Source organism: Crotalus tigris, unplaced genomic scaffold (genome assembly GCF_016545835.1).
Source record: "Crotalus tigris isolate CLP2741 ecotype Arizona unplaced genomic scaffold, ASM1654583v1 scf7180000017764.6130737, whole genome shotgun sequence".
NCBI classification, from domain to species: domain Eukaryota; kingdom Metazoa; phylum Chordata; class Lepidosauria; order Squamata; family Viperidae; genus Crotalus; species Crotalus tigris.
Window position 1 is genome coordinate 1,015,811 of NW_024096618.1, and position 15,234 is coordinate 1,031,044.

Consider the following 15,234-nt stretch of genomic DNA (forward strand, 5'->3'; position numbering starts at 1 on the left):
GCAAGTCCAACTGCCTTTTAAAACACACCTTTGGGACAATCATGACTTGGATGATTGAGAATCTCCATAGACACATAACACTGCAAAAGGCCCCATACGACATACATTTGCTTTGGTAGAAACGAAGTGTACAAACTTCACCCTGTGACGGATAAAGCGAGCCAAAGCTATTATTTCCGCAGAACTTAAGCAACGCAAACCAATATAAATATTGGGATGGGGGCAAAAAACGATCCAGACAATATGATTATGGGATATCCTGGGAATTAGGGAGCTGGTGACAACCTACAAATAATAAGCGGCTGACTAAGTGTCACTAAACTGAACAACCTAAGCATTATGAAAGATTACTACTTATCGAACCAACATTCTACAAATTTTCCCGGTAAGTTATATCTACCAATCCACGCAGAATCGTGGATCAATGATACAATGATTCAGCCAATCAATGACTTAGTCTCAGTTCCAACGGGCGGCACTTAACCTTTTCCCCTCCCCCAAATATTGGGAGGTTTCCGAGCGTTCTACTAAAGCTCGAAGGACGTCCTGCCTCTCGCGGGTCATTTTCAACCAATAATTTTTCAGCCAAGTAGTGATTGGTCCTAGTTATTCTTGCCGCTTGTCGGCGGCACTGAGCAGAACCGTGGTTTCTATCACTGCTTTTGCGGGTACGTTCTTGACTTTTTTTTTGTCCTACTTGGCTTTCCGTGGGGCCAGGAAATTTGCGCTGAGAGAAGTGTGTGTGGGGGAGGGGGGAGAAGCGTAGTAGCGTCGGACTCTGGGACCTTCAAGAGTGCCCGAGGACGTAAAAATGCGCATGTGTTACTTAGACTGGTGCTAGCGCAAGCTCCTGGCGAGATTTTCAGGCAAAGAAGCGATTTGCGCATGCGCACCATTGTTGTCCGGCATTCGATGAAGTAAGTCTTCCAAAGAGCTGGAAGGGGCGATTGTTTTCTGCGGAGTCTCGTGGGCTTGAAGCTCTCTGCGCTTACTCCTTTGTTCTCTGAATGTAAGCAGCGACCTGCACACAACATTGTCCATGTTTGCAGCGTGGTTGGGTGGCCCTGGGCCTGTGATTGGGGATTCCGAATAGTTTCTGATAACGATTTCCATGTTTACAGCTCTTTGTATTTTCAAAACAAGCATGTCCTGTTTTGGTATTTTTGGTGCACGTTCTCACACGACCACCCTCACCCCAGCAGCTGAGAAAAGCGCAATCAATAAAATCCTACTGATCGAACCAAACTTGACAAGCTGCCTCAGACACACTTTCACAGAGAAACGTCAAGATTTAAATCCATTAAATGCATTATTCTTGGATAAATGGTCATGGGTTATAGACGAGTAATGCTGTGTCTTGTGAACTTGAAATGTTGTCACACAAGACTTTTAAGTTATTTTTAATTGAATGTATTTAGTTTCTATCCTTTCTTTCCCTCCATGCATTTATTTAGCACCTACCTCATCTGAGTTTTGCTGAACCTGCAAGCATATTCGTTATTTAGGGCATTTTATGATGATGATGGTATGGATTTCTATAATAACCAGTGGACCTGGTTACTTTAAGTTTTTTTCATTTTTTTTTCTTGCTACTTTTATAGAGAAGTCCTAGACTCAGACTGAAGATGCATGTCCTCTGGATGGTGCGTCGGGTTTCCCAGACAGGTAAGTAGTGTTTCAAAGTTTCTTCAGGATGAAAACTTCAGAAGATGCAGTTTATGTTGAACATGCTTTGTAGATTGCAGTAAGAAGCTACATGCAGCTTAATTGATTGCATTTATATCTCTTATTTTTGTTAAAAGCTAACTGGGATTTATAGTGGCAGTCTCTTGTAAGATGAATTGGGAGAATGATTCTGACTGGCCCAAAGCTGGTGAAGGCCATGGTCAAGTAGATAGTTGATCCTGGATCCACTAGTTCAACTACACTGGTTTTTACCTAGAAACTCACAAAATCTTAATCATACTTATTCATGTAATTAACTACATTTTCCAATTAATTAGATCTCTGAAATAGAGACCAATCACTCAATAAACTGCAGTCTTGATTACTACTTCCCAACCACTATGATGCAAAGATAGTTGAATTCCATCACATACGTAATGGGAATTTTCTCGTTATTTCAGGGTTGGTGAGTTTCTTTCAATTATATTACATCTTGGGGATGGAGTGTCCTGTATGTTTCTTACCTTAATGATGGAAACCATGCCACCATTTGGAGGCAGGATACTTCATGATGAAAGTTATTAAAGCACGGGTGTCAAATTGCCGGCCCATGGGTCAGTTTCATCATAACGAAGCCGCGCCTACCTCATTGCCGGCAATGCAAAAAAAGTTGCGACATGTCACATGACGTGGCGAGTTTGACACCCGTGTATTAAAATATTTCGATCTGAGTCAGCAATAGCAATGTCATCCAGTAAGATGAACTGATTTCCCTTGAATTTTTCTCCTAAATAATGATTAATCAGGATCTAACAATGTATAAATATTTATTCAGAAACTATTGCTGACTTTAACTTTGTATCATCCTTGTGGAATTAAATAGAAGTCTTCAAATAGGTGATAAGAATGGATTATTGTTGGATTTTGAACAGTTTGTTTGAAATTTGTATCTCTTGAAATAACTGATTAGATCACTTTTTTACTGATATCTAAGTGTAATCACAGAAGAGTGCACAGAGAAAATGCTGTGTAATTGTGTATGTTTGCATATATTGTGGAAGTCGTTGTTGATGAAGTGGGAATTTAGTTCATATTTTTTCCCACATTGAACTTAGCATATTTTCTCTGCCATGTGCTTTTGCTTATTTTATGACATTCACTTTGTCAAGGTAGAGCTTATAGCAGAAATTTCACAAAAATTAATTTTGTACTTTAATTTTAAAATGCATAAGAATTCAGATATTATAGCTATGCCCTGTATTTACAGGAGGAATATAAAGGGGACATAATAAAGATGCTGATGTCAAGTATAGGCATGACATAGTTGGATTCTTGCATTGTGCTAAGCTGTAATACAGTTTCTTTGATTTTGATGTAACTTCTGAACACAGCTATTGTGAATGTAAACCATTGTTTATAACCTACTGCAATGTGTAAAATTGATCAGTTATGGCTTGTTCTGTAAATCACACTGATTTAATTGGTGCTTAGCTTATTAGTCATTTCTCATTTATCTCAGTGCTTAATAAGTTGCCTCTAAACATAGACACTCAAGATTCTTCAAAGAGTCTAGTGGTCTAATTGTATTATGCTTGTTTCAAGATGATCCTCGTCATAATACAGGTAGTCCTCCACTTACAAATACAACTGAGCCCAAAATTGTCATTGTCGACATGACTTTAGAAGGTCACTAAATGAATGCTTGTAAGCCGAGGACCACCTGTATTAGCTGCAATTTGATTGACGAGCGGGATGAAGAGCTCTTTGGTTTCTCCTGGAAATAGAGGGGCCATTCTTCCTCTGGCAGCCCAATTAACTTTTGCTTGGTCTAGCGAGCTTACTCAACAACATTTCTTCTGCTATTTTTTGTTGCTTATAGCTGCCAGACTCTAGATGGATGGATGCTCTAGAAAAGAGTTTGTTCAAAAAATTTAAAAACGCAATATCAAAAGGGACCTGGGTTGGAAAACTCCTGCTTTGGGGCTTCTGGGATGAATGTTTCTATTTTTGCTGTTACTCTTTAGGGATCCCAATGTGCCTGAATATTACCCGACATCTCAGCAGCACAACCTCCAGAGCTTCTTATAGTAAGTGCATCATCTGCTTCTCAAAACTTTTAGTAGGGGTCACTATAGGAAAGTAGCATTTACTAACACAAGATAATTGAATATATTTGGAAGTCATATTCTATAGATCAGTGATTCTCAACCTTTTTATACGGTGACCCCGGTCATAAGCAGGTGGCGCGCATGCGCGGCGGCACCCCCGCGTGGCATGCATGTGCGGCGGTGCCCCCTGCGCGGCACGCATGCGCGGCGGTGCCCCCTGCGTGGCACGCATACGTGGCGGCGCCCCCTGCGTGACGCGCATGCGCTGCGCTGCCCCCCGCGCGGCGGCGTGCATGCGTGGCGTGCATGCGCGGTGCCATCCCATGCGTGGCGTGCATGCGCAGTGCCGCCCCCTGCACGGCGTGCATGCGCGGCGCTGCCCGCATGCGCAGCGTGCATGTGCAGTGGCGCCCCCTGCACCGGCTGACAAAAAAAATGGCGGATTGCGTTGTTTGGCGACCCCCGTGAAATGGTCATTCGACCCCAAATGGGGTCATGACCCACAGGTTGAGAACCGCTGCTATGGATGATACAAATGCTACTACCTTCCTCTTGGGGAATATAGAATTTAATTTGGGCAGTTTTCCTCAGTGAGATGTAGTGCCAGAAAATTATGCTGTGCTGGTGCAACTTGTAAAGTCATTATTCGTAAGATAATTCATGGATTCTGCTGGGAATAGGACAGGCAAGGAAACAGTTACCAGCATCCTTGGACATGGACAATGTTCTTTGCAAGATTTTTGCCCCCCGAAGAACATTGAGACCTATGCTTCTGTTTGTGCAGTTTCCATAGTAAATCTTTTATTAGCGTGGTCATCTTTGTATAATGATTTCTTTTATATGTATTTACTGTATAACTTTCATTACAGAAGTTTTTCTACAGGGTAAAAACAATTCGAATTTTAAGTTAAAGATAAAGGAGAAAGTTAATATAAAATTTAAAAAGAAAATTAGAAAAAAAGAGAAAAATAATAAACAATAAACAAGTGGCTTCTGGTCTTCTTAATAGCAGTGTATGTACATTCATATTTTACCTTCTCTAAGGTAACATCAAAGGTTCCTTTTGATGTTCTTCCAAAAAAACTGTAATTAAATGGTCTTTCTTATTTCAAATAATACATATAATAATAGAGGGAGAACTGTTTGAGGATTCAAAAGTACTGACATGGAAGGTTAGTTGGCAAAAGAAAAAGCCAGAGTAAGACTGAAAGAAACTAGGGTTTTGATTTATTAAAGGGGATTTTATACCTCTGTAGAGGGTTGAATATGGTGGAAAATAGATCATTTTTAGAAAATTATATTTGAATAGGTAAGATGTGTAATAAGATTAATAGACTTTTGGTTTAATATGGTGAAAAATAGATAACTTTTAGAAAATAAAATAAGATTATATCCAAATAGATAAGATGTGTATTTATAATATTATATTTTGTTATAAAAAGGGGAAAATGTAGACGTTGAGATAAGGGAAACTCTGGTCATCTAAAGCTTGGAAATTATATCAAATATTAAGTTGAATATTGAGGGGAAATTAAAGCCTGGGAAAAAAGCAATATCAGGACATTGATTGTATATAAGGATTGAATGCAAACACAATTAAGATATGTGTAAGCTAAAAATTATTGATAAATGATTAGTTGATAACAATAAGAACTATATTAGCTCAATATGAGATAGTAGATATTAAGGGAAAAAGAGAGGAAATATCTGATTACCCAGTCACCATGTTGTTTTTTAAATATTTAATTGGAAAACTAGAAAACTAATAAAATATTATATTTATAAAATATTTCATGTATATATATATCTATAAAGGGTTCTTTTTTCCTATAATCTACCCTTTCTCATCATCAAATCTATAAATCATCACTTCATTTTTTTTCTTTTTTCAACAAAAACACTATAAAGGTTTTCCAGTTTCTACTAAATGTAGTACTTGATCTTTTTCTAAGCTAACAAGTTAATTTTGTCATCTGTGCTAGATCATCATCAAAATATCTGTGCAGGTATTATGGCATCTTTCTATTTTTGTGTGTATAGTTGTCTCTCAGCAGTGTTCATATGTAAAAAATAATCTTTTTTCTAATAGTTCTGGTGTCAGTTGAATATTAATCTTTAAAATTCTTTTTATTGGTATATATATTTGAATCCAAAATTTACTGTTTTGTTTTTTACAAGTCCATGAAGCATGAAAAAAACCCCAACCTCTTTGTATATGTTCACATTTCTAGCATAAATTTGAAGTACCTTTACACATTCTGGATAATTATTCTGGAGTCATATGCCAACAGTCTATCAATTTACCAACATACTCTTATAGGTTATAACATTATGTGAATTTCAATCCTTCTAACCACATGTTTTCCTACTGTTCCAGCAGTATGTTATGTCCAAAATTCTTAGGCTATTTTATCATACATTCACTTGTTTGTCCTACATTTCAAATTTCAGCAAGAGTTGAAGAGTTTGGCAATTACACATTCATCTGTGCATTTCAATTTCAAATTCTGTCTTCTGTTACTCGGTTCCAAATGTCCTGTTGTCTACCTTCAATCTTTCTCTTAATTGTGCACACAAAAACCATTCAAAGCTAAATCCACCTGCAGCCAGCTGCTCGTTTGGTTTCGTCTTAACATTCTCCATGTTCTTGTTTTAACACTTCTTGCTAGGTTAACCATGTCTCTTTATTGTTTCTTTCCTATAAAATGCTTCTGTGATGTCTTTGAGACTTCTGAATGGCAACATTTCTCTCCTCGTTGTTTTGCTGCAGAGTATGTGAATGCAAAGGAGGAGCCAACAGACTGGAAATCGGTCACTGATAAAGCAGCACAGACTCTCTTGTGGACAGAACTTATTCGAGGTGAGAAGTAATGAGAAAAATGATGGCTGTTATTTCTGAGCATTAAGTGAAATGACATAAAATGGTTTACCAAAGGAAGTTAGTTATTCTGTCCTATTATGCTTCCTCTTGTCCTTGTAGCCTATATAATTTACTGTCTTTTCCTAGGCCAGGGGTAGGCAACTTGGCTCTTTTATGACTCGTGAACTTCAACTCCCAGAATGGCTCAGGAATTCTGGGAGTTGAAGTCCACGAGTCATAAAAGAGCCAAAGTTGCCTACCCCTGGCCCAGGCCATACATGCTGGCCTGGGAATTCTGAGAAATCCACACATCTTAAAGTTGCTGAGGTAGAGATACAGTGTTCTAATGTGTGGATTGTTGTTGTTTTTAAATTGGAATGGGCATTTGAAAACAGACTCCTAATAGATAGAAAACATCTGTATTCTATAAAACTGCAGCATGAGGAGGATCCTTGCATTTTAGTCTAACCCTCTCATGTAGGAATCCGAATTAAAGCAGCCATGACCAATCTCTGTCTAGCTTCCCTATCCAGTGTCGAAGGAGGCCTCCAATTCTGAGGGTAGCTGGCTCTACTTAGAACCTTTTGTTAAGATTTTTTCTACCATTCAATTGGCATTTCCTTTCCTGTAAATTTAACCCGTTTGGTCATCTGTATTTTTGAACAAGGGAGAACAGATCTTCACCCTACTTACTTTGAAGTGGGATATATATATATATATATATATACATATACATATACTTGCCTGATCTTCCGGCATTCTGCAGTTCTCATCGGGTCTCATATATATATTTGTGTGCATAATGAATTTCAGAATTGGGCATCCTGGTGTTCTTAGATAAATTGGATTCCAGTTCACATTTGTCTCATTTGATATGACTGAGAGTATGAAATTGCAGTCCCAACCCTCGTGAGAGCACCAGTTTTGCTCTTCTTCGGCTTACTTAAACCAATGGTGTAATTTTGTTCCGTTTGAAATTAGGTTTAGCTACGACCATGAGTTATGTATTTCGAGAACCTGCCACTATCAACTATCCTTTTGAGAAAGGCCCATTGAGTCCCCGATTCCGTGGAGAGCATGCCCTGCGCAGATACCCATCTGGAGAGGAGCGATGCATTGCTTGCAAGCTGTGTGAAGCTGTATGCCCTGCTCAGGTGAGGCTTCTTTTTTCAACTTTAACTTCTTTTCTCATGTGCGCTGCTTTAATAAACTTTTTCCAAAATATTGCAAAATTCGATGCAAAAAGCATTTGATCCCTAGCTACTACAGATGAAAATTGTGAGCTGGGTTAAGGAGCTGTCATAGGATGGGCTTCGTGGCTTCTCTATGGCTGCACCTTCTTTTCTCATTTGTATGATGGAATTTATTTTCCTTGTAGCAGGAGGGAATTAGATGAAGCTCTGGGTAGCTTCCTAAAGCCTGTGCTCTAATATTTTCCAGCTTGGTAGGTGATTTAATTTCCCTTCTGGAAGTACATTCCCAGAAGTTCCATATAGAATAGGTAAGTTGCAAGAAATTCAGTGAAACCTGGATGTGGCAATATATATGTGAAGAGTTTCTGTAATCTCAGTGAATATGTCTCTGGGCTGCAGGATTCCATTCACAACCTGCTAATAATGAGAACTGAAACACAGTTCTTTTTATTTTTTTGTACATGTTTTATTAATTTTTGTAGGGTTAGGATTAGGGTTGGTTTTTTTTTAAATAACATTTTTAATATTTAGCAAACAGCATATTGTCTGGGTTCATGTTTAAAAACAATTAGTAAGAGTTAATTTCTACATTATAATATGTTAGTTCATCGCTCAATAGTCTTTTTCTTATTAGTATATATTCAATGTTACATAGTACATTTCATGTTCCTTTCTCTCTAACTCGCTTTTCTAGCCATTGGTAAAAATTGTCCCATGTTCTAAAGTACATTGAGTATACTTTCTCTTTTATTTTTAATGTCAATCTGTCCATTTCTGCAGTCTAATATTTTCTTAATTAGTTCTTCTTCCGTTGGTAAGTTTTCATTTTTCCAATATTGGGCAAATACAATTCTTGCTGCAGTTAATACATGTAAAATTAAGTATATACAAACTTTCTCATAGTTTCCTCCTATTATGCCTAACAGAAACAGTTCTGGCTTGAAATCTATATGTTTTTTAGTCATTTTTTCCAACAATATGTGTATTTTTGACCAAACTCTTTTAGCTTTAGAGCATGTCCACCAGATATGATAAGTACCTGTTTTTTGTTTACATTTCCAACATTTATTTGATGTATTTTTGAACATTTTCGCTAATCTCACTGGTGTAAAATGCCATCTGTAAAACATTTTGTATAAGTTTCTTTTGTAAGTCACTGCTTTCATTCATTTAGCATTTCTTTCCCATAATCTTTGTCAGTTTTCTAATTTTATATTATGTCCAAAGTTCTTTGCCCATGTTATCATTGCTTCTTTTACTTGTTCCTCTTCCATCTTTAAGTTTAACAAATATTTATAGAGTTTCTTAATCAGTTTTTCATCTGTTTTTAGCAGTATCTAGTCAAATTCTGTCTGTTCTTTATAAAATCCTGTTATAGCATCTTTTTCATATCTTGTTTGAATTTGCAAGTATGGCCACCATAATAGTTCAATACCTTATTCTTGTAAATCTTTTCTGTCTTTCAGTTTTCCTTTATTGTCTAAAATATCTTTATAGGTCACAACTTTCTCATAATTGATTATGTTTGGATAAGCAAATGCTTCTATTGTTGAAAGCCACCTAGGTATTTTAATATAGATTTTCACTTTTGTTTTTTCCCATTCTAAAAGAAGTGCAGTTCTTATAAAGTGGTTTTGAAAGTATCTATGTATTTTATTCTTTCCCACAGAAAGGCATGCCATCCAAGTTGTAGGTCAGTGGTGGCGAATCTAGGGCACGCATGCCAGAGGCAACACGCGGAGCTCTCTCTGTAGGCATAAGCCATTGCCCCAGCACACGTGGTCTCTAAAAGTTTGCCATCACTGGCCTAAGGCCAGCCAACCTGGAGCCACCATTGGGGAACCCACCATCCCACCCATCAGAGACCCCCTGAATCTCCCCCAACCCTGCCTGGCTCCCACAGGTGTCCCTCCCCATAAGCAACATCAAGGTGATCACACCCACCCCAGCCATGCCCACCCAATCTGCCATGATTACTGCAGCCACACCCATCCAGGGGCCACGCCCATCCAGTCTGCCCAGCCCACTAGCTGCACCCACTGAGTGGGCCACACCCACCCGACACCCGGTGATACATAAATGGGTTTTGGGTTGCAGTTTGGGCACTCAGTCTCTAAAAGGTTTGCCATCACTCTTGTAGGTCATGCCCCTCTAGGTATAATAGTCTTTTATCTCTTAAGCATTATCCCTTCTTTTAGCCATGTTAATATAGTTGCTTGGTAGTGTAGCGTCCAATCCAACAGTCCAAGTCCTCCATTTTCTTTTGCTTCTTATAACATTTTCAGTCTAATTCTACCTTTTTTTCCTTGCCAGATAAATTTCAGTATTGTTGTATTTAGTTCATCAAAAATGGTTTTTCTCAATCTTATAGATATCGTTTGAAATAAAAAGAGTATTTTTGGTAAGATATTCACTTTCACTATTGCTGTTCTCCCCAGTATTGAAAGTTGTAAGTTTTTCCACTTTTCCAGATTCAATTTTATTTAACAATCTTACAGTCTTTTATTGTTGCACATCTTGCTGTTAAGTAAATTCCCAAATATTTTTAACTATTTGAAGGTTTGTTTTTTTTCCTAATTGATTTTTTTGTTTTTCTGTTAAGTTTTTAGTTAGCACATTAGTCTTTTCTCTGTTTATTTTCAACCTTGCCACTTCTCCAAATTCTTCTATTTTCTCCATAAGCTTAATGCTTGTTTCAAGCGGTTCTTCTAATATGAAAACCAAGTCATCTGCAAATGCTTGTAGTTTGTATTTTTCATCTTTTATCTCCAGTCCTTTAATTTCTATATCTTGTCTAATATTTCTATTCAATATTTCCAGTGTTAATATAAATAATAGTGAAGATAGTGGGCATCCCTCTCTTGTGCCTTTTTTAATGTCAAAGTTTTCTGTAAAATATCCATTTACAATTATTTTAGCTGTTTGTTTATGATAAATCGTTTTGATTACATTTGTAAAATTTTCTCCAAAGTTCATTTCCTCTAGTTCAGGCATGTCAAACTGCCGGCCCGCAGGCCAGATGCATCATGCCGAAACTGTGCCCACCACATTGCTGGCAATGGGGGAAAAGTCCCAATACATCGTGCGGCATCAGGTGACGTTGTGAGTTTGACATGCCTGCTCTAGTTGTTGGAACATAAATTGCCAGTTTACATTGTTGAACGCTTTCTGTGCATCTAGAAATATTAAAGCCATCTGTTTCCCTGGATGAATTGCATACTACTCTAAAACATCTAGAATCATTCTTAAATTATTTTTTATGTATCTTTTAGGTAGAAAGCCATTTTGGTCTGTATGTATAAATTCAATCAGAAATTTCTTTAGTCTTTCTGCTATTATTGAAGCAAAAATTTTGTAGTCTACATTTAATAATGATATTGGTCTGTACATAGTTCTTTCAGTATTGGGCTTAGTATATCTTGTAATGATTTGTAGAACTCCATAGGTAATCCATCTGGGCCCAGGGACTTATCATTCTTTTTTTGCCTTTTTATGGTCTCTGTTATCATTGATATTTTCCAATTTAATATATTTTGAATATTCTCTGGAATTTTTGGTAAGTTTGCTTTTTTTAGGAACTGCTGTATTTTTTTCTTTTGAAATTTCCTCTGCTTTATAAAGTATCTCATAAAAGTCTTTAATAATTTAATTCTGGAACTGTATGCATGTGCGAAGAACTCAGATAATGGTATAATTTGGACTAAGCCCCTACATTAATTAAAAAACACTGTATTAAAAAAAACAGAGTGCTTTTTATTAATGTAGGGGCTTAGCCCAAATTATATCATGATCTGATTTCTTCGCACGTGCAAACAGTTCTAAAGTTAATGCTAAAACCAGGGATTTTCTCTAGCGCTAAGGGGAAAGTTATTTAGGAATGGATGTTCCATCTAATGCTAAAATTCTGTTGGCTATAGTGAAAGCACTTTTGTCTTCAAGAATCCCTTCTCTTCTGTGGTATTATCCCTCTCTAGTTTTCTTAAGTGTTGCATGTCTTTGATTCAGGTCCTTCATTCCAAATCAATTGATTATAGCATGGATAAATTTCATGGATTGTCTAGACCAGTGGTTCTCAACCTGTGGGTCGGGACCCCATTTGGGGTCGAATGACCATTTCACGGGGGTCGCCAAACAACGCAGTCCGCCATTTTTTTCCCCCTTTTCCTTAGCTGTGCTACTCCCTTTTATTCTATTGGCTTTTGAAAGCCAATAGAATAGACTCTCTTGAATAGAGTCTAATTCTATTGGCTTTCAAAAGCCAATAGGAATTGTCCAGGCTGTCTCTGCCCTGGTGAGCCCACCAAAAGTCCCATTCTGCAAACGGTGCTGCACCAGTTGAGTAGTCCTCGACTTACGATCGGTTGAGTAGTCCTCGACTTACGACCGGTTGGGGGGTCGCGGCATTAAAAAGGTTGAGAACCACTGGTCTAGACTTCTAAAACTGGAGTTTGGAATGTCAGTATGCTAAAGCAGGATTGAATAATTTCTGTGGGTCAGGCTTGCAACAAGCCAGGAGAGGGAGTAGGAGGCCTCTGGGAGGCAACCTCCTCCTGCCTGACATCCCACTGCTAGGATGTTTCCAGCTCATTTTTGAATAATCTCAGGATGCTCTCCTGACTCTGAGAATCCTTTTTCTCAACAGGCAATCACTATTGAGGCAGAGACTCGAGCTGATGGTAGCCGCAGGACCACTCGCTACGACATTGATATGACCAAATGTATCTACTGTGGATTTTGCCAGGAAGCCTGTCCTGTTGATGCCATTGTGGAGGTGAATGGGATAGTGGATGGGTGATTTTGTTAACTAAGATGTCAATCTGGGTTTGATTTTATTACGTCTTTTTGCTCTGTCTCTGCAGGGCCCCAATTTTGAGTTCTCCACTGAGACACACGAAGAGCTCCTATACAACAAAGAGAAGCTGCTCAACAATGGAGACAAGTGGGAAGCTGAGATTTCTGCTAATATCGAAGCTGATTATTTATATCGATGATAGAACATTTCCCTCAGCCTTCACATATTTTATCAGCATGCTCATCCAAAGTTAAACCTATAATAAAAGGGCATGCACTCACTCTTTGTTTTCCTGTGTTTTGAAGAAAAGTAGAATTTCCAGGCAGCCTTTCTGTTGATAATGTAGCATACATCATCCTATTTGCAGTTGGAAAGGTTGGGTGGGATTGAAAAGCAAGACTATCTTTTTAATGCATAACCTCTGATCTTTGACTTCATGGGATAATTTTTAAGTGTGGAAAGAAGTGGTGGTTAAGGAGAGAGGCAGAGACTCCGACATCACATTGTGTTGCTTTGTATTTTCTCCGCTTAACAAACGTTTGGAAAGAAATGCTGCAGAAGTGATATCATTTCTTTTAAGAAGTCAGTTTGAATAATCAGCAAATCCCATTCTGATACTCTTAACATAGTATTTGGAAACCTCTGTCAAGTTGGAAACATGCTAGCTCATGTGGGGAAAAGTAGGCAAAATGTTTCTGTATTCAGCATGCTATTAATATGAAGATTAAAATAGGTATAGCTCTCGCCTTATGATTACTAATTTTCCAATAGATGTCATTATGATAAGCCTATGCCAAACAACCTTAAGTAGAATGGAAGGGACTGCTTTAATACAAAGAAAAAAATCACACTTATAAAACTATTGGTATTCGGCAGTGGAGATTTTGTTGGGCATGGCTATATATGCTTGCTCCAAGCTGTGAAGGAGTGAGGTAACTCTCATGTACATCAGCTCTGTAGCACTGCATCCCTTAATACTGTTGTGTTGGCTGTGCCTACAAAAGACTCAGTGCTCAAAACATTAATATTCAGTATGTAACAATTCAATTACTTCATTACCAAGTGATAGAGTCGTAAGGCATGATGTCATGTCACCAAGCCAACTTATGACTGCAGTTCCAACAGTCCCAGTTGCTATCATTGGGCAAATCCTGTAAGGATTATTAGGACTTGTCACAAGAGCCTCTTGTTCAATGCCGCTGTAACTTCAAATGGTCACTGAAGGAATGGACATTAAATAAGGACCACCTGTAGCACTGGTTCAAAGAAAATACACATTCCAGTGTATTTTAACTTTAAATCTTTCAAAAGTAAACTTTTTTTATCAATAAGGCTATGATATATTTACAGTCCTGTTGGAGCACTGATTTCCAGCCTGTATAAAGTGTTTGTTATTTATATTTTCTGCAGAAATTGCATTATCTCCTGAATTGGAAATCTGTTAAAATCTCCCCCCCCCATGCCCCAAATTTGGTTTTCTGAACATTTATTGTTTTCCATAGTGTGTATAATATATACAGCATTAATCACTAGAAATAAATTAAGACAGTTGCAGAGAGTTATTAAGATATGTATACAGCAAAGATTTAAAAGTCAGGATATGAATGGAGAAGAGTGAATTGTCCCATTTAACATTGTTTCTGTGTGCTAGCAAATAAGTCTTTTTGCTAGCTGTTATTATATAACACCCCCTGCTTAAATATTTTAATGCAAATGAATTGTATAATCAAATCTTCTGAAATAGGATCAGACATGAAATAAAGGAAGTCAAATGATGTTTAATGCCTGGAAAAATGTAACTTGTGGTGAATCAGCCTTCACAAGCAAATGGATATTGTATATCTTTGATATGGTTGTACTTGTTTAAGTGTAGTATTAACTGGTTTGGATTTGTACTTTACTACCACATTGTTTTTAAACTAGAAAATTATTGGAAAAGTCTATCCACATGAAGGCTTGGAGATGATATGGGATAAATGAACCAACGACAAAACAATTTATAAAGTTCATCTGTATCCCAAGGCAAAGATGTAGAGACTTTTATTAAGATATTTATAATCTTTTCTGGTTTCTGAAGAGAATCTAGGAAGTAACACACACACAAATAAACAATAAACTGCAAAACTGTTAGATGTTTCTTATGGGTCTGCTTTGCATGTTAAGTACTTTAGCATACAGTGTGTGTGAAACTATATAATGCTATACATGATGGATGCTGAAAGTTCTACCCACATGAATAGTTTGTTGTAGTATGTGAAATAGCTTGGAAATGTCAATGCTTGCTTTCAGGGTTTTTTTATTGCAAGTATAGCCCCCCCCCCATTTTTCTATTTTTTTCTCTCTCAAAATTATGTAGCGAATATTCATCTTTTGATATAGGAGAACATATAGCAATTTATTTTTTTCTCCTGTAAATGCCTGTAAAGTAGAAACATTTGATGAAATAATGAGGAAGAGATGGAGAGATGCATGCAAACTGCAGATCTTTTACTGACTTATAGCCATGATTGTAGTGATAGTTGCTTTTCCTCACGGATGAACCATCCTAAAACAACTGCAGTAGATAACTTCATATATCGCACATAAAAATGGCTTGCTTTGGTTGTTGCAAGTTTA

At 37.5% G+C, this 15,234-nt stretch overlaps 1 protein-coding gene across 3 annotated transcripts; it reads left to right on the forward strand.

Annotated features, from left to right (window-relative positions):
- Positions 1-590: 590 nt before the first annotated feature.
- Positions 591-14,748, forward strand: NDUFS8 (NADH:ubiquinone oxidoreductase core subunit S8). 3 transcript variants are annotated; one of them, XM_039341013.1, is made up of 7 exons: positions 591-668; positions 1,602-1,665; positions 3,690-3,752; positions 6,544-6,633; positions 7,615-7,787; positions 12,469-12,597; positions 12,686-14,748. In XM_039341013.1, the coding sequence occupies exons 2-7, from the start codon at positions 1,626-1,628 to the stop codon at positions 12,815-12,817; spliced, it is 627 nt and encodes a 208-aa protein (XP_039196947.1). In that variant the 5' UTR covers positions 591-668; positions 1,602-1,625; the 3' UTR covers positions 12,818-14,748. The 3 variants fall into 3 exon arrangements, with proteins under 3 accessions (XP_039196947.1, XP_039196946.1, XP_039196945.1); XM_039341012.1 differs by lacking the exon at positions 591-668 and adding an exon at positions 712-917; XM_039341011.1 differs by lacking the exon at positions 591-668 and adding an exon at positions 713-1,009.
- Positions 14,749-15,234: the final 486 nt, after the last annotated feature.

What these genes read in the sequence shown, in the direction of transcription:
- NDUFS8 (XM_039341013.1), top strand. Translation starts at nt 1,626, where the DNA reads ATGCATGTCCTCTGGATGGTGCGTCGGGTTTCCCAGACAG. An exon ending in GCGTCGGGTTTCCCAGACAG is followed by an intron (nt 1,666 to 3,689) that starts GTAAGTAGTGTT and finishes GTTACTCTTTAG; the next exon opens with GGATCCCAATGTGCCTGAAT. An exon ending in CTGTTGATGCCATTGTGGAG is followed by an intron (nt 12,598 to 12,685) that starts GTGAATGGGATA and finishes CTGTCTCTGCAG; the next exon opens with GGCCCCAATTTTGAGTTCTC.